An 18,062-nucleotide genomic window follows, 5' to 3' on the forward strand; every position below is an offset into this window, starting at 1 on the left:
AGCTGGTGGTGGCAGGACTTGCTTCCTGCTAACTGTGGAGTCCCCTGGTTCTATGGCCTGTGCTGGGTTCACGGCCCCCAAGCTCTGCAGAGAAACCGGTCCCCGGGAGCCGGGCGGGGGGACGGTGGGACGTGTTTACAGAGGCTGCCGTCCCGCACTTCTGTCTCACTAGGCGATCTTGGAAGTTGCTGCCTCCCCTGGGCCTCAGTTTGCCTATCTATACAATGGGCTTTACGAACCCTGAGTGGGAGGCCTCCTCAGTCTGGGAGCAGGACAGTTGGGTCCTTGTCTCCAGTGTCCCAACATGCTGGGTGATCCAGTCTCTGCCCTTTTTGGGCCTCAGTTTCCCAGTATGAGCAGCATACGATGGGGGTGGGGGGTGGGGAACTCAGGTTCTAGTCCCACACTGACCCTCCTCCCTTAGGCAGGATCGGAAGAACTTGGTGGTCCCTACAGCCAGGCGAGAGGCAGTCAGGACAGACCCCCCAGAGCAGGGGACTAAAGCCCCGTCCACTGTGTCCCCGCCCTGTAGACTGACCGCCAGGCCGATAGGTCCAGGCCCTCAGAGACGCCGGGGTCCCGCGGCCCCGGCAAGTTCCTTGCACCTTGGCTGAGAATCAGGCTGGATGGCTGAGCGCCCGGCAGGCCCCGCTGCCCATGCTGAGCCTTGGGGCCCCCATCCGTCAGGGGGGCCTGAGCCTTGCCCACCCTGCCCATGTTTTCCGGCACTCTGGGTCCTTTATGTAGAAGTGGCCGGGGCATCCTCCCTGCTCTGTGATGTATGCCCATTTCAGAGGAGGGGACAGGCTCAGAGAGGCTAAGTGGAATCTGAACCCCGACCCAGCGAAACCCCCCGCAGAGGCTAGCAGGCTGGGCGAGCCCCAGAAAGGGGCTCTCTGGGATAGGAGCCCCAAAGGGTGTTCTGAGCCTGGAGCACGGGGTGGGGGGCTGGTTCAGGACCTACTGCGTGACTCTGGGCGTGATAGCCCCTCTCTGGGGTGCCGGAGGGCCTGAGAGCAGCTGGAAGGAGCTTTCCAGTGAGTCCCGGCTCTGTGGGGCTGGAGGCCTGGGGGCCGGGGGGCCGGGAGGCAGTGGGCATGGCGCCTGCCGTCCTCCCTGCCTGGGTATCATCTTTCTCCCTCCTCCTCTGGACTTTGTTTCCCGGGCCTGGGTGGGGCTGGAGGGGAGGGGGTGCCCCTGCTTCCCCAGGCGGGGCCCTGTCCCCTGGCAACCCGTGGGCAGGGCATCGGGATTCCGGTCTCTGTCCTGTCGATGGCACCAGAGCCAGGCCCAGAGGCTGCGGGGGCCCAGGGGCAGCATGTGAGTCGGGACCCGGCGTGGGGGCAGGGTGGGGGTCCCGTGTGGACTGGGCTTTGTGTCTGGGACGAGCGTTCACGTGTCAGTTGGCAGCCTGTGCTCACCTGTGGGATCCACGGGGCGCAGGGAGGGAGATGCCTCAGTCCCCCCCGCCCCGCCACGGGCCCAGCTGGGGTGCAGGGTCTGGTTGAGGCATGTGGGGGTATGGGGGGTGGCCCTGTGAGGGGGCTGGCTGGGAACCCGTGCGGCTGGGGCGGAGTCTGAGTGTCTCAAGGTGTTGGCTTGACGTCTGCCCAGCCAGGGCCCCGGGAGGACCCTCCTTGCTGTGTGACCTTGCTCTGACCCTTAGCCCTTCCAACGGGCCTTTGCCCGAGGCCAGGAGGCCAGTGCCGAGGAAGCAGATGTGTGGCACCAGGGGCCATAAACCCAGTTTCAGTCTGGTATCGACGTGATACGGGGTGGGGCTGGGAGGGGCAATGGGGGAGGGGGGCTTCCTGGGAGAGGAGGCAGCTGCCTGGGAATGCAGGCTCCGGCCTCGGGACCTGCTGCTCTGAGGCCGGCTGTGTGGTCTCGGGTGAACAGCCTGCCCTCTCTGGGCCTCGGTTCCCTCTGCTGTTGACTGGGGACAAGAACGGCCCCCTCGCCGCGGCCTCTTACGAGGAGCAAATGAGACGCTGCTGTGGGGCGCTGTGTGTGAGGGGCCACGGGAGACACGGGAGGCTCTGTGATCGCTACCACCCCTCATTCGTGCGGAGCCTCCGAGGCCCCGAAAAGGCTGACCCCCTGGGCTCTACCCCTTCGGGCCCCATGTGGGGGCCTCATCGGCCCGGCTTACAGACGGGGACACTGGGGTGTCACAAGAGAGGACGCCTGCCACAAGAGAGGTCACCCCGAGAGCAGTGGTGGGTCCAGCATTTAGAGACCATTAGCAGCCACCGTGAGAACATGTATCTGGTGCCTACTGTATACTGGCTACATGCCAGACTTCCAGGGTGGACCCAAGTCCCGCGGACTCTACCTCCGGTCCGGGTGTAGACACTGAGGCCGGAGGTACCAGCCGGTGGGGCCCCGGGGCCTTGAGCCCAAGACCCAGCCTGAGCCCCGCCCACTGGCCTCCGTGACTCACCCAAGAGGAATGGGCCAAGGAGGAGGCAGTGTCCCCACCCAGGCCCACTGACAGCCTCTGGGCAGGTCCCCCCACCGCCTCCCCGGAGTTAATGTCCTAAGTGGCCTATAAATCCTGCTGGGTGTACGTCCACCTGCCCACTCGGCAAACACTCCTTCATCGCCGTTCGCACACCTGCCTCCCCCCACCCCCCAGCTTCCCAGGGAGCTCCAGGGCGTGGGGACAGGCCCGCCCAGCCCTCAGGGTCAGCACCGGGCTGGCGCCGGAGGGGAGGCCTGGAGGCACAGCCAGGTCTGTGGCAGAAATGACCCTGACCTCCAGGTCCTGGGCACCCGGAACGAGCAGCGTTTGCAGAGAACTTGCCAGTCTTTATCACCTCCCTGCTGTATACTGGATTCTGGCTGCAGGAGGGGGTGCTCATCTGGGCCCTCCGGGAAGAGAGGGTCCTGGGCTGAGGGCTTCCAGTGGCAGAAGACGAGACTCAAGGACGCAGCCACCCCTGTGGCTTCCGGGAGGGCATCTTCCGGGAGGGGGGCTGTGTGGTCCCGGGCAGTGGTGTGGCCCGCGGGCTGGGATTTACTACCCAGGCTTGCTTGTCTTTACCTGTTGCCTTTCTAATTATAGTCTCAGTATTGGATACATACGGACGCCTGCTTAGTACACGTTAGTTAGAACATGGTTCCCATGGTCGATTTTATGTCGCCTGACCCCCCCTCTCCAGCTCGGGGCGGGGCTGCGTTTTCCTCTTTAGAACTGCAGCTTTCACAAGCAAGGTGGCCCCAACGCGGCAGGTTCTGATAGAACTGGGAGATGGGAAAAGGACAAGGGCTGCTTGAAGACCTGGGAACAGCCAGTTCCTTTCCTCAGCCGTAAGAAGGTGAAGCCTAAACTGGGTGCTGGGCCAAGCAGCGGGAGAGGCCCGGACAACAGGCTCCAAGAGCAGGGGCAATGGGGGGGGGGGGGGCTCCCTGGAGGAGGTGTCTTGTGGGCTGCAGCTAGGAAGGCTGTGGAGCAGCACAAATGCAGAGGGAGCTGCGGGAGGAGGAGGAAGAGGGTCAGGTTTGGGGTAGGGACCCCTGTGAAGTCCGGGTTTTGTGCTGAGGTCAGACGGAGGCCCTGGAGAGCAGGTGCGTGCCTTCATAGGAGGGGGCCCCCAGAGCTGTGCTCAGCAGAATCCCGAGGCTTGGAGAGGTGCCAGGGCCCCCTGGGGCACTGGATCAGGGTGTGGCCAGAGGCTCCGTGGCCTCACCTGGCCCCGAAGGACAAGGTCCAAGGCGTTCCCTAGCCCGTCCTGGCTTTATGGTACCGAGGCGGGGGACTGTCCGGGATGGGACCAAGTGTCCCTCTAGGCAGGTGTAGGGGAGGGAACCAGGAGACTGGAGTCCCTGCCGGCCGTCCTCCCTCTCTGAGCCTTAGTTTCCCCACCTGACATCCCTTAGTGAGGGGCAGGCCCGCTGATGAAAGAAATCACAAGAGAAACCTCAGAACGTGTGCACCCTGGGAGACAGGCAGGTGCGCTCGTGCACACGGGGGCCCAGGGAGGCTGCCTGGGGACGGCCCTGGGTCTGGCCACGTGAGCTGGGTGGGAGAGGGCAGCAGCAGGAGTCCGGGAGATGAACGGGCAGGGGCACCAGGACATGTCAGACGCTCACGGGGCAAGCTGTTGAGAGAGTCAGTACGGGAGTGGGCTACAGGTGCGGCTGGATCCAGGAGTTCACACAGCATGTTTTACGGACGCCTGTTGGCGTCAGTGCTGCCCCCAAGCAGGCTGTGTCCGTGAGGGCACACGTGCGGCCCCCGGCCGCTTGCTGGGTAACAAGCCCAGGGGGCGGAGGGCTCCAATTTTCCAGGGTAATCGCAAAGTCTCAGGACCAGAATTTCAGGTCATTGGCAGGCTGGGTCACGCGTCCATCCCCGAAGTGATCACAGAGGCCCTTTGGCCGGGACTTTGGCCTTCGAGGGAAAGGAAATCGCACCTGTCCCCAAGAGAGCGGCCGTGGGCTGTGTCCCGGTCCCTGACGTGTTGGCCGTTGTTCCCTTCTCCCCCAGTGAGCCCGGAGCTGTGGGCAGCTGAGTCCCCCAGGCCATGGACCGAGTGACCAGATACCCCATCTTCGGCATCCCTCACTCGCCCCGTGTGGATGGCCTGGGCCTGGAGGAGGGCACCGGCTACACGTTTGAGCCGGTGGACGCGGGGCCTGCGGCCAGCGGCTGGGACCAGAACAAGCCACGGGCCCTGCCTGCTGACCGAGAGGCCGGGCCGAATGCAGCCGGGCCGAAGGCGTCCCGGGGCCCATGTGCCTTCCTGGACCGGCCAGCCCCGTGGGGGCTCGGCCGGGAGGGTGACAAGAAAGAGGAGGCGAAGGCCTGCCGTCGGCACCCAAGGGACGCCCAGCCCACGCGGCCACGGAGCCTGGAACGGGAGCACCGGGCAGTCATCCAGGGCCAGGCACTCAGGAAGGGCAGCACGGTGGCCACGCTGCAGGGCAGGCCTGCCCACGGGGACCCCGGGAGCCCCGGCCAGGCTCAGTCGGGGCCCCCGGAGGAGCACGTGGTCGACAGGGAGCAGATCAACTTCCTGGCGGCCAGACGGCAGTTCTTGAGTCTGGAGCAGGCCGGTGCGGCGGTCCCCCAGAACCTTCCAGCTAGGGCGGCCCCTGCGTGCGCCCCGCCTGCCGTGGGTCAGGCCTCCACGGCCTCGAGCGGGCTGCCCCCGGCCAACGGGTGTGCCGTCCCACCGAAGCCCCAGGGGAGGGACGCGGTCTCGGGAGAGAACGGGGGCGCCGGCGGCCTCCCCGCTGCCCCTGGTGCCCGGGCTGTGGGCGGCCGTGGCTCCCGGTCCCGAGCGGGGTCCCCGGAGCCCCCCGGGGAGACGCCCATCGAGCGGGAGATCCGGCGGGCCCAGGAGCGGGAGGCAGACCTGCGAGAGCAGAGAGGGCTACGGCAGGCGGCCAGCCAGCAGGAGATGGTGGAAATACCCACCAGGCCACTGCTGACCAAGGTCAGCCCGGCCTCGGCCCCGCGGCGGGACAGGGGGCGCCCGTCACTCTACGTGCAGCGGGATTTGGTGCAGGAGAGCCAGCGGGAGGAAGACCACCGGCGGGAGGGCCTGAAGCTGGGCGAGCCGTCCACACCTGCCAGGGCGGCCCTGGGTCCCCAGCCTGGACTCAGGAAAGCCCTCAGCTCAGACTCCGTCCTCGGCCTGGCCCCGGAAGACGGGCCGGCCCGCCCTGCTCCCGCGGTGAGGAAGGAGGACCGCGGCATCCCGGCCGACGCCCTCCAGCAGCACCTGCGGCCTGGGAGCCCCCGGCTGGCGTGCCCGGCCCTCCACGCGTCCGGCAGGCCCGGGGGTCTCTCTGCGGCCGAGGCCGAGGCCGTGGGCTCTCCACAGGCCACAGGCTCTCCGTGGCATCTCTTGGAATCCTCTGGAAAACCGGCAGGCGCAAAGCCGCAGTGCCCCAAGCCCCGCGAGGGACCCCCGCCGGCCAAGAGAGGGGTCATCCGGCAGGAGCATTTCTGCCTGCGGCCCCTGCGGTTCAGGGTCCCAGACGGGCCCCTGCAGGCCGCGGCCCCCCGCGGCCCAGGCTGGGAGGGCAGGGGGATCCTGGCGTCGACGCTGCAGAGGTCCCAGTCGTCTGAGCTGCTGGAGAAGGAGGTGGAGAGCGTCCTGCAGCGCGAGCGGGAGGTGGCCGAGGAGCGGAGGCAGGCCCTCTTTCCTGAGGTCTTCTCCCCGCCACCCGACGACGACGACGACGACGACGAGCCCGCCGGCTCCAGGAGCTCCTCCGCGGCTTCCGGTGAGGGGCGGGGGGCGGGCGCAGGGGCTGGGAACACCTGGGTGGCTCCGGCGGCCGGTCTCTGTACCTGAGCTGCGGATTCTGGAGGCGGACGTCCACTCTGCCTTGTCAGGGGTGCGAAGGTTCGAGGGTGTCGTGTCCCCCGCCGTCCGCTGCTGCCCAGTTCGTCCCCCCGACGGCCCGTGCTTTGCCCGTCTGTCTGTCCGTTGTCCGGTTTCCTCGCGGCCAGGGACTCGGAGCCTCCCGGGCTGGGGTCTGGCCGAGGGTCCCCGGGACCCTCCTGACGCCCCCCTCTCCCCGCGCAGGCGTCACGGGCAGCTACTCCGTGTCCGAGCCCCACTTCTTCCCCCCCATCCACCTGTCAGGCGTGGCGGGTGCTCCCGAGCAGAAGAAAAGGAAGGAGCCGCGGGTGAGTCCGGAGCCCGTTGGGGCCACAGGGGGGCAGAGCGAGACGCGGGTAGGACCTGGGTTGAAGCCCGACGCCCTCGCTGCCTGCGGGTGGCTGTGCCTCTGCCTCTTCCCCACGGGGGTGCACAGCGCGTGTCCCTTTGTCTGTCGGAGGCCCCCGAGCAGGGTCCCCACCCTGAGGGCGTTCCCCTGAGTCATTCTGACGGACGGGCTCTGCTTCGAGGACGACAGTGACAGTTGATGAGCACCGTCATACCGTCATCACTGCGCAGCATGTGCGGGTGACGTGCACGGGGCTCTGCGGGCCACGCCTGCACCGTCTCAGAGCCACGTCCGTCTGGCCACACGCTCTTCAGAGAAAGCTCGAGTCGCCACGGCCAGCATCAGGCGGTGCTGCCCCACACGGGGACTCGAGCCCAGACCCGACTCCGCCCCCCGCAGTGGTCCCCCTGAGGCCGTCTCCTCCCTGGACGCGGGGAGGGGGGGGGGGGCTCCGAGCCACCAGGGGGAACCACGCTGCGTCTAGCCTCACCGCCTGCTCTGGCGGCTCTGGGCGTGGGAGCCCAGTGACCCGGCTCAAGTCCGGTCCTGCCACTTGCTGGCCCGTCGTGCTGGGCAAATCCTCTCTGACCCTCAGTCCCCTCCTCTGTAAAATGCGCGTGGTGGTAAGAACAGCCCCCTCTGAGCCCTGGGACGGGGCCCGGGCTGCAGGAGCTCAGAAAACGTTGGCCGTCTCCCTTGTGACGAGTTTGCAGAGAGAGCCTCGAGGCTTCAGGGAGGGGGCAGCGCAGGGGAAGCAGGCTGCGCACAGCTTTGAGTCTGGGGGGCCGCGGTGGCCGAGGAGCTCCCTCCCCTCCACCCCTAGTGGGGGCCCAGGGGGCCGGGCGTGGAGTCCCAGGCCCCGGGGCTCACGTGCCTTCGTTTCCCACAGTATGCCAGCCTCAGCGCCTCCGACCACATCAACTCGGAGGTGAGTGGGCCCCTGGGCCCTCCGCCGCGGCCTCAGAGCCATCAGGTGCCCTTCTCGTGGCGGTGCGGCCCGAGCCTGCCTGAGTGGGTTCTGCTGGGAGCCGCTCGGGGGGGGGCTTGCCGTGGGCACAGACCGTGGGAGAGGTCCGCAGCCGGGGAGTGAGGGTCTGGGCCAGACACAGAAGGAGGCTCACGGGGCAGTGCGTGAGAGCGGCCGCTTTACTGCCTTTGTGGATTCGTTTATGAACTGGGTCCAAAATGCCAGAGCTGGCAGCGGACCTGCCGTGGGTCTCAGGGTGAGCTACCACGCTCCTTGACACTATTACCAGGGGTAGGGGGTCTAAATCGGAGGAGGGGATGGCCTGCTTCCCTCCTGTTCTAGATCTCTCCTACGAGCTGGCAGTGGGGGACGGCGTCCAGGGGTCAGGACCCTGACGGGGACTCTGTGCCTCTCCTGCAGGTCCTTGAGGCCACACGGGTCACCCGCCACACCAATGCCAAGGCCAGGTGCTGGGAAGCCCGTATCTACGCCAACGAGGGCAAGGCCTGAGCCGGGCGCCCCGGGCCTGCCCTGGGGGGTCTGCTGGCCCATCCGGAGCCCCACTTCCCTTAGGAAACAGGTGCCTGTTTAAACTCCCCCCCCCCCTCCCAACCCCCCCCCCCCCCCCCCCCCCCCCGAGATCAGGGCCGACAACCCCGAGGCCGGATGCATTTTCAGCCCTGATGGTTCTCTTTCCTGTTCTTATCTTCCTGGAGACATTGTTGTGTTTTCTGTGTGTAATGCTGGGGATGGAACGGGAGGTCTCTCGATTCTGCTTCTAAGACTTTGCCAAACACTTTGGGCCCCAAATGGGAGGAGACCAGCCGCCCCCCACCCCCAGGTCCAGATGTGATCGTCCCTGCTAGTCTGAGGGCGGTGGGGCTGGTCCCTGGGGGAGCCGCAGGTCTGAGGGAGGAGCACCCAGTCTGAGGGCCTCTGTGTTGCCCCCCAACCCCACCCCCGCGTGGCACACCCAGCAAATCTCTGAATTACAGCCCTGTGGGGTTACCCCCCCCCCCCGCCCCCGGCAGAGAAGAGGGCTGAAGGGGACCCACGTGCTCTGTGCCCCCCCCCGCCGCGGCCCAGCAGTGACAGCGTCAGTGCCTGGCCAGTGGGCGAGGCCAGTGGGTCCCCCGTGTGGCCCTCCAACAGCGTCCCTGGTGTCCGGGGAGGTTGGAGGGGTCACTGGTTGGGCCCTGTGTGCATTCTATCCTCCCACCTGAGAGACGAGATCATTCTGGGCAGGGTGTGGACGCTGGACCCAAACCCTAGTTCTGCAGCCATCCTCGGGGTGGCCTTGGGGGTCCCCAGAGCTCCTGTGCCTCGGTTTCCCCTCCACGCACAGGGATGGCCGGCCTCAGCCTCCAGGCCCCTCCCGCTCCCCCTCTCCTCGGCCGCTGCAGGGAAAACCGAGGAGGCTAGTTCCAGAAATCCTGCGGCCGCCCCCCGCCAGCCCAGGAGGCAAAAGCCTGAAATAGCTGGGCGGGGGTGGGGCCGTGGGGGCCTGGGGCGGGCTGGGAGGGGCTCTTCAGGGTAGAGCAGAGACAGGGCGAGGGAGGAGGCAGGGCCCCAGTCCGAGGGAGGAGGCGAGGTCTGTGTCCACAAGCAGGGCCTGGGCCGGGGCCGGGGGTCCCTGCGTCCCGGATTCCTACAGTCTGTCCTGTGTCAGAGTGCGGGCCCCACCCACCCTTCAGGGAGGCACCTCAGGGGCTCGCCGTCTCCTGCCGGGTCAGCCACCTGGTGCCAGCGGGCCTGCCACCACCCTCCCCGAGTCGGGACCTCCAGGGTGGGGGCGCTGCCCGAACGACTGGTTCGATGGCTCTGGGCTCAGAAGTCCTAACACCTGAGAATGGGCAGGGTCGGTTCCCCCGGGACCCCGGGGACCCGTCTCCCCACTTTCCCAGCTTCCAGAGGCGCCGCATCTTGGGCCCGCGGCCCCTCCTCATCCTCGCAGCACAGGGTCGCCGGGCTCTCTGCCTCCCTCTCGTGAGGATGCTGGGTCCCCAGGGCACCCAGAGTCACCCCCTCCTCGGGGGCCTTGACAAAGGTCCTCTCTGCCACGTGAGGCGACAGGTCTGCAGGTCTGAGGACCAGGAATGGGGACGTCTTTGGGGACCTTATGCTGCCCACCACACAGAGTCTCCTTGTCCCCTGTCCCGGTTAACCTTCCCTGGCCTCTGCTCAGGGCCTCCTGGGACTGTTGCACAGGCCGTGCACAAGGCACCCAGCTGAGGTGGGGAGGGCTGGGCTCCCCTATGGCCTGGGCCCTTCTGTAACCCCCCTGGCCCGGCCGCGCTTCTCTGCACACAGGTCATGTCACGGAGGGGTACATTCATGAGTCCTCTAGGTCAGAGGGCCCCCGCCCCTGGTGGGACCAGCTCTCTGGTCTCAGTAGACTGTCCTTTGACCCCCATAATGCCCCCAGCACCGTGGCCTGTGAAGGTTCCCCCAAAACACAGAGAGAGCCACTGCAGGGAGTGATGTCCTCCCCCAACGCGGTCTGTCTGTCCCCCCACATACTTGCTCTGCCCTTGAATCCTGCCCTGTCCGGTGGGTGCCACGAGGAAGGTTCAGAAACGGCTTCCCCAGCGTGGGTCTGCCTGTGGCCCCGCTGCCTCGGGGTGGGGGGGCGGGGCCACCGGTCACGTCCATGGGGCCCCCCACCCTGCCATCCAGACCAGGGTCTGGGCACAGCGGGAGATTCGTCTGCAACCTGCCGGCTCCCTCGGGCCGCGTCTGTCCCCACGGGGGCTCAGTCGGGGACAGGGGACCCTCCAGGACACAGTGTCCGCAGCCCCTGGGGCCACTCCATTCGAGAGGCGATGTCGGCCCTCGATGCCGACCCTGGGACGGTGCCCACGCAGGAGACACGCGTCCCGCTCCCCCAGCCAAGGGCCACCAGGTGGAGCAGAGACTTGAATGTTCCACGGGTGCATGATGGCCGTGTCCCCACCCACGCCGCCCCCTGCCTGGGTGACCAGGGCCACCTGGGGGGCCCGCAATGTGGGCGGGGAAGCAGACCTTGTGTGTTCAGCCTGACCGACAAAATGAACACGAGTTCCTCAAGAAGCTAAACACACAACAGCCATGTGACCCGGAGGTTCCACGTCTGGGTCTGTCCCCAAGAGAATGGGAACCAGGGACTTGAAGAGATACTGGCACCACCGTGGTCACGGAGGCATGAGTCACAACAGCGAAAGGGGAGCAGCCCAGGGTCCCTCCGTGGATGAAGGACAAACACAATGTGTCCATCCCCACGCCGGAATGGGACCCAGCCCCAGGGAGGAAGGACGTCCTGCCACCTGCCACCGCGTGGAGGGACCCGGAGGCCACTGTGCGCGGTGACAGGAGCCAGACACAGAAGGACACGCCCCGCGCGACCCGTCTCACGGGGGTCCCCAGAGGAGTCCCGTCGCAGAGACAGAGTAGATGGTGGGAGCCGGGGTGGGGGAGGGGGCAGGGAGTCCGTTGCTTCATGGAGACAGTCTCAGTCTGGGGAGATGGAAAGTTCTGGAGGCGGGTGGGGGGGCGGGTGCAGGACAGCGTGAGTGTGCTTGACGCCACTGAGCTGTGTGCTCGGAAAGGGTTAGAGTGATACGTTTTGTGTTATGTGCATTTTGCCAAGATCTTTAAAACGCTAAAGGAAAAGTGTTCGGTCTCTTGAAGGCACACGGAGGCCCTTGGGAACCACCCAGAGGAGCCCACGACCTGCCAGCTTAAAATAACTAGAAATACCGGACGGCAAGCCGCGTCCTCCGAGACTCTGGGTGGCGTGGGTGTGGGCGGGACGTCCTGCGTCTGTGACTCACCTGTGTTTCATTCTTCATCCACGGCCGACCCCTCAGGAGCGGGGAGGGAATTCGCTCCCCTGCCAGGTCTCCTGAGTCTCAGTGGGACCCCAAAGGGGAGGGTCTGTCTGGGAGGCGACCTCACCGCAGGCGTCCCTGGCGGCCCCTCATTCTCTCGTGCAAGGGGACAGACGTTCTCCCACGTGTATTATGATCCCGGAAGGGAGGCCCTTAGAAAGGCTGGAATACAAACCACGTTTCCAACTAAAACGTGCTCCTCCCTCCGGCCGGCTTCTGAGCTGCCTCGGGGGGAGTCGGGAGCCGCTCTTACATAATCCACTCCAGCTTGCGCGCGCGCGGTGCGGACGGGACGCGGATCCCGCAGGTTTGCTCCGTAACAACCATCCCAGCGGGTGGTGGCTCAGACTCCAGCTGCTCCCAGCGCTGGCGATTCCGTGGGTGGGGGAGGGGGGTGGAGGGGGTGGAGGGGGCGGGCTCCAGCAGCTGTGGCGGGGGGGGGGGGGGGGGCGGGCTCATCCATGGGGGGAGGGCGGGGGGGGCTCAACAGGGAAGGGGGGCGGGGGGGGCTCAGCGGGGGTGGGGGTGGAGGGGGCGGGCTCATCCAGGAGTGGGGGCAGGGGGCCGGGCTCATCCAGGAGGTGGGGGGGCAGCGGGGCGGGCTCCTGCAGCCGTGACCAGCCCGGTGTGGGGGGGGGGGTGCAGGGGGGGGGGGTGCAGGGGCCCCTCGCTCACACAAGTGAAGCCAGGGCTCTGTTGGCGGGGGTGGCCGCCCTGCTGCGCTAAAATTCAGGACGCTCGGCTAAATTTGAATTTCAGGCCAACGGCGGATGGCATACTTGAAGTGCGCCCCGTGCCGTACTGGGGACATACTTGTGCTTTTAACAATCGCTCATGGTTTACCCGAAGTTAAACTTACTGGACGCCCTGTACTTTTATTGGCTAACTCTGGCCACCTCCTGGTTCCCCCGAGAAACCTCGGAGAGGGCACCCGGGTGCAGGCGCTTCAAACGCCCCTGCCCCGAGGCAGCACAGGGCGCTGCGGAGCCGCCAGGCCCCGGGCGCGGGGCACGTGGGGCCGCCACGTCGTCCAGCCCTGGGGCACGAAGGCACCCGCGGTTTGCGCCAGCAGGAGAAAAGGGGCGGAGCTCCCTGCTCGCCCGCCCGGGGCCCGGAGAAAGCACTCTCGCCAGAGCGGAGGGCGCCCGCGTCTTCAAGACGGGCCTGGGGCCGCACGCACGAGTGAGCACAGCAGTGAGCGGGGGCAGGAGGGACGAACGGGGCTCATCCGGAAATTTCACCGCCGACCCTCAGGATGCGTCAGTGCAAAACGTAAAAACTAGACACTGGTTATCAAGTTGACTGTGTTAGTTGGTAACGAATTGGCACACACTTAGCTGCTTCCAACAACGCCCGTTTCTCAGGGTCTGCGGGGGTCGGAGGTCCCGCACCGGGTGTCGGGGCCTCGGCTCAGGGCCCCACGGGGCCGCCTGCGCAGACAAAGGCGCCACTGGGGAAGGACCCGCTTCCCAGCTCCTTTGACTGTTGCTGGAACTATCTCCCTACTCTCGTAGGGCCGAGGTCCCGGTTTTCTTGCTGGCCACCCCACGCTCGTGCTTGTCCCCAGGCCCCTTCACAGTTCACAACCTGACCGGTTGCTTCACTCTGGCCTTTCTAGGGCTCTCCTGATTAGGTCAGGCCCACCTGGCAGGATCTCCCTTTTGATGAACTCAAAAGTCAGTTGATTCGGGGACCTTAATTACATCTGAAAAAGCCGCCCACTTTTACCAAATCCCACCCACAATCACGGAGTTACACAGGGTGTGTCACTGGGGGCAGGGGTCTTGGGCCACCTCAGAATTCTGGTCATCCTGAGAAGACCTAAGGTGGGGTTTAGGGCGTGGGCTCTGTTGGCAGAGATTGGGCTCGAACCTCACCCCCTGCTGCTACTCATTGGGCTGCCGTAAGTTAACCAGGCATTTTGTCTGTCCAAACCTCAGTTTCCCTGTCAGAAAAGGGGGGTAACTCTTCGCTCACAGGATTTATGGGCAGATGAAATGAAGTGAGCAGGAATGCCTCACCCCTGGGGTCCCACACTGGTGGCCGGAGGGCTGGATTGAGAACACAGGCTTCTCTTACGTGGCCATTAGTGTTTTACACTTTTAAGAGTCTTTCGGGGCGCCTGGGTGGCTCAGTTAAGCGTCCGACTTCAGCTCAGGTCATGACCTCACGGTCTGTGAGTTGGGGCCCCGCGTCGGGCTCTGTGCGGACAGCTCGGAGCCTGGAGCTGCTTCGGATTCTGTGTCTCCCGCTCTCTCTGCCCCTCCCCCCGCTTACGTTCCCCCTCTCTCTCTCTCTCTCTCAAAAATAATTAAAATCACTTAAAAAACCAAGAATTTCAAAGAATTTGCCAAATTTAAACATCAGGACATTTTCATTAAAATCTGGTGTTCTCATGTGCCTGGAGAATTCCCTGTTCTCCCGCCAGGGTGGACTGGGTTTTATGGAGCCACACCTGACTCCGTCCTCGCGGCTCGCGGCCGGCGCGCTGAAGGCCACGGGGCGTCACACCCCCTGAGCCTGTGCCCGGGCCGAGTCTTTCCAGCACGACCCAATTCACAGTGAAAAGCAGGCCTCCCGTCTGAGGGTGTCCGCTCCCCACTCTGCGAAGGCGGCTGCTGTCACGGGTTAAACAGGGACCCCCAAATTCGCGTCCCCCCCAAACCGCGGACCGTGACCTTCCACGGAAGCAGGGCCTTCGCGGTGCGACTGGCGGCGCTAAGCGAGGTCACGCTGAGCGGGCGGCCACCCGGGTCTCCGCTCCCGCGGCGTGCCGGTCTGCGACGTGGGCGGATCCGGGGGGTTCCCGGCGCCTGCCAGACGTCCCCCCGTGGAGCTAGCGTGGCCCGTGGCCGGGCGCGTGGCCGGTGGGTGCCGCTCCCCGGCGTCTCTCTGCTGCCTGGAGCGCTGCTGTGTGTGTCTCGGGGCCACCACGCGCGGGGCATCAGGACCTGTCCCCGTAGCCCTGGAGGCCGGACGCCATCACCCGGCTGGGGGCGCCAGACCTCCCTGTACCGCCAGTCAGCGCACGCCTGGGTCCTCCAGGAAAACGTGCCCACCTCAAGGCCCCCGGTCACGTCCGCAAAGACATGTCTTCTTTTTTTTTTTTTTAATTTTTTTTAACGTTTATTTATTTTTGAGACAGAGAGAGAGCATGAACGGGGGAGGGTCAGAGAGAGAGAGAGGGAGACACAGAATCGGAAACAGGCTCCAGGCTCTGAGCCGTCAGCACAGAGCCCGACGCAGGGCTTGAACTCACGGACCGTGAGATCGTGACCTGAGCCGAAGTCGGACACATAACCGACTGAGCCACCCAGGCGCCCCAAGACATGTCTTCTAAATAAAGTAACATTTGCAGTTTCCTGCGATTGGGATCTGGTATCTTTGGGGGCCGATCTCTGGCCCGTGACACTTGTGCGTGTGGGAAGGCCCCCAGACCACGCTGTGTGAGAACCCTCTCCACCCACACCACCACGGGAGCGCTCTTCCAACACTCACGAGATGGGCCTTCCAAGTGATGGGAAAGCCCTGAGTGTCTAGAGCCTAAAATGTCGGTGGCCCCTACGATCAGTGACACTGCGGCTTTGGTGAAGGCCCACAGCTCATTTAATCCCCCCTACACCCCCTGAGGCCATGAGAGATCAGAGGTCAAATAACTCCCAGAGGTCACACGACGGCCCAGCAGTGGCTGGGGTTGGTACTGAAGCTGGTTTGGGCAGAGGCCCTCGGGGCTTTTGATCACAAGAGAAGACGAAGCCAACTCAGGTCACGGGCTTTGACAAAACAAGAATTTACCGGGTTGTATAACTGGAAAGTCAAAGTAGCACCTGCTTCAGGCTCAGCTGGTTCCAGGACCCAAACTGGGACTTCAGTTTCCCTTCACTCTTGAGAGCCCGCAGGTTCAAGTCCCAGCTCTGCCAGGAAACCTTCCGTGATCCTGCCCGAGGCTCCTCTCTTCCCTCAGCCTGGGGCGCCGGGGGGGGGGACGGGAGTGGTACATTTTGAGGGTTACCAGGCACCTGGCCAACGGTCAATGCTGGAAAAATGTTGGCTCTTCACTCCTGTCGCTATTGACAAAGTAAATAAATGAATCCTCACCAGACAACCAGGGACTTAACGACCAATTACCCTGGGTTGAGGCTGAGAGCAAATGCACACTGCCACCAGGGGGCGGCACAACATAAACATTGCTGCACCAGCTCTCCCCTCTCCCCAGGGAAACCCGCCTACTGCCTCTTTCAAGTTCCCGCGGCTCTAACTGGCAGGCATTTTCAGAGCCCCTTTAGGGCCCAGGTAGGGGTCAGGGTGGTCCCGGTCCCACAAAATGCCCCTAGGCTGGTGGAGATATCGAAGAGGGAAGTGGTGGTGGACAGAGACTTACTAAGCCATATTAGAGAAAATCATGCCCTTTATACATGTTTCTCTGTATTTGAAATCCCCTCAATTAATTTTTTCTAGAACATTGAAGTAGTTGGAAAAAAAAATCGCAAAACTGAGAAGTCGGTGTATTAAAACTCACAGCGTCGTTTTAGTTACACACACACAGACACACACACGCGCACACGCATTCTTTTGTCTTAATTTAAACGACAAAGAGAATGTATCATTCTGTCCCCAGTCCTGACTCTGCGAACTGTATTTCCTGCATTGGTTTCCTGCTGGGGATTTGCTGAGCTCTCCCTGGAGAGTTCATGTGGCAAAGAGCCTCTGGCAACATCGGAGAATTCTAGGGGCTCACTGGACGGAGTTCTGTGGGGTTAAGAGGGAGGCAGAGTGGAGCAGGGCCAGGGGGCCCCTCAGCCAGCGCCCCCCCCCCCCCGCCACTGTACCCCCACGGCCCCACTGGACCCCACACCGGTCCGGGACCAGCCCCCTCCCCTGAGCCCAGCTCACGGTCCGTTTCCCCGCGGCCGCCAGAGGGCGCCGGCGAGCACCGGCTCGAGCAGGTGCCAGCTCTGCCCGCGGCCCTCCGGGGCTCCGCGGTGCCTCCCCCGGGACCCTGCACGGCCCGCTCCCTCTCTCCCCATCGCTCGTTCTGTTCCACTCAACACGGGCCTCCTCGCTGCTCCTGCCGGACGCCCGGTGCACCTGAGGCTCAGGCCCTTTGTACCCGCGGTGCCCTCCGCCTAGTACACTCTTCCCCAAATGCCCCTTCAACTTGATCCCGCACCCCCCTTCGAGGCTCCGCCCAACTCCCCCCTTATCACGTAGTAGCTGCTCAGTAACTTCTGGCTGAGTAAGTGAGCCTGTGAGGCAGGCTCTCAGGTCACAGACCAAGACCCGCAGGCCCAGAGAGAGGCCACCTGCAGGACCCAGGCTGCGCAGCTGCACGGAGTGCCAGCGGGGGGGAGGGGCCGGGGGAGGGGCCGCTGGGTTCAGGTCTCAGGCTGCCGCCAGAGGTGAGACCCTCAGGATCGGGCCTCCCTCTGCACTGACCTAACGCGAGGTCACCCAATGGAGCACCAGCCCAGGCCCGCACACAGTAGGTGCTAAATAAGTGTTTACTGGATGACGCAATGGAGGTGGAGAAGGGGTGGAGGGTGGGGGGCGCTGCCGTCCGCCTGACTTCTGTCCCTCCCTCCTGTCTGGGGGTGGGGGAGCCATCGCGCTGTGACACGGTGACACTGACGATGCCTCTCCACCGAGGCTCCCCCCTGCTTTCTGGAGCGGCCACAATGACAATGGAGAGCATGGCCAGCCCCTGAGAAGGGCCCGCCTGGCCCCGTGCGTGACCGCGGGCAGCGCCCACCCTCGCACTCTGACAGCCGCTGGCAGCCACCTTCATTGTCCCACTTTTAAACATCGTGGCAAAATTCACATAACATAAAACTGACCGCTGGGCTTCTTAAAGTGTATGATTCAGGGGTTTCTCGTACATTCATAAGGTTATGCAACCATCACCTCTATCAACTTCCAGAACATTCTGACTCCAAAAAGAAATCCGCCCCCATTAGCAGTCACCCCCCTCCTCAGCCCCAGGTAACCTGTATTTACTTGCTGTCTCTATGAATTTGCTTATTTTAGGGACCTCAGATAAATGGGATCGCTCACGTGTGGCCTCTCGTGTCTGGGTCCCTCCCTGAGCGTCGTGTGTTCAGGGTCCGTCCGCGGGGCCGCGGGTGTGGGCGTCTTGTTCCTATTGGCGGCCGAGGGACGTGCGCGTGCGCGGTGGACACGGTCATCTGTGGACGTGCGCGTGCGCAGCGGACCCGTCGTGTGTCCTTCCTTAACCTGATGGACGTTAGCATTATTCCCACGTTCTGGCTGCCGTGAACGCTATGTCCAGTATTTACCGGGATGTGTGTGCACTTTCCTGGGGTGGACACTCAGGAGTGGAGTCACTGGGTCATATGATGAGTCCATGTTGAGCTTTTTGAGGACCTGCTGACCGTTGTCCACAGCAGCCCCCCATCTCACCTCCGTCCAGCTGTGGATGAGGGTCTGTCTCCCCCCTGGGAGCTCTTTGCAGGAGGAAGGACCTGGCTGGGAGCGGAGTGGCTCGGGGGTGTCCTTGAGCTCCACAGGCTGACCAGGGGTCC

The 18,062-nt window shown here is 64.5% G+C and overlaps 1 protein-coding gene across 1 annotated transcript; it reads left to right on the forward strand.

Annotated features, from left to right (window-relative positions):
* Positions 1-4,495: 4,495 nt before the first annotated feature.
* Positions 4,496-11,392, forward strand: MISP (mitotic spindle positioning). The gene is made up of 4 exons (XM_019433922.2): positions 4,496-6,240; positions 6,546-6,649; positions 7,580-7,618; positions 8,078-11,392. Exons 1-4 carry the CDS (start codon positions 4,530-4,532, stop codon positions 8,165-8,167), a joined length of 1,944 nt encoding a protein of 647 aa, XP_019289467.2. The 5' UTR covers positions 4,496-4,529; the 3' UTR covers positions 8,168-11,392.
* The last annotated feature ends 6,670 nt before the right edge of the window (positions 11,393-18,062 follow it).

This window comes from Panthera pardus, unplaced genomic scaffold (genome assembly GCF_024362965.1).
Source record: "Panthera pardus isolate Hobbes unplaced genomic scaffold, ASM2436296v1 HiC_scaffold_8, whole genome shotgun sequence".
Classification (NCBI taxonomy): Eukaryota; Metazoa; Chordata; class Mammalia; order Carnivora; family Felidae; genus Panthera; species Panthera pardus.

Coding starts and splice junctions, on each gene's coding strand:
- MISP (XM_019433922.2), top strand. CDS start 4,530: ATGGACCGAGTGACCAGATACCCCATCTTCGGCATCCCTCACTCGCCC. Junction 6,650..7,579: donor AGAAAAGGAAGGAGCCGCGG/GTGAGTCCGGAG, acceptor CGTTTCCCACAG/TATGCCAGCCTCAGCGCCTC. Junction 7,619..8,077: donor CCGACCACATCAACTCGGAG/GTGAGTGGGCCC, acceptor CCTCTCCTGCAG/GTCCTTGAGGCCACACGGGT.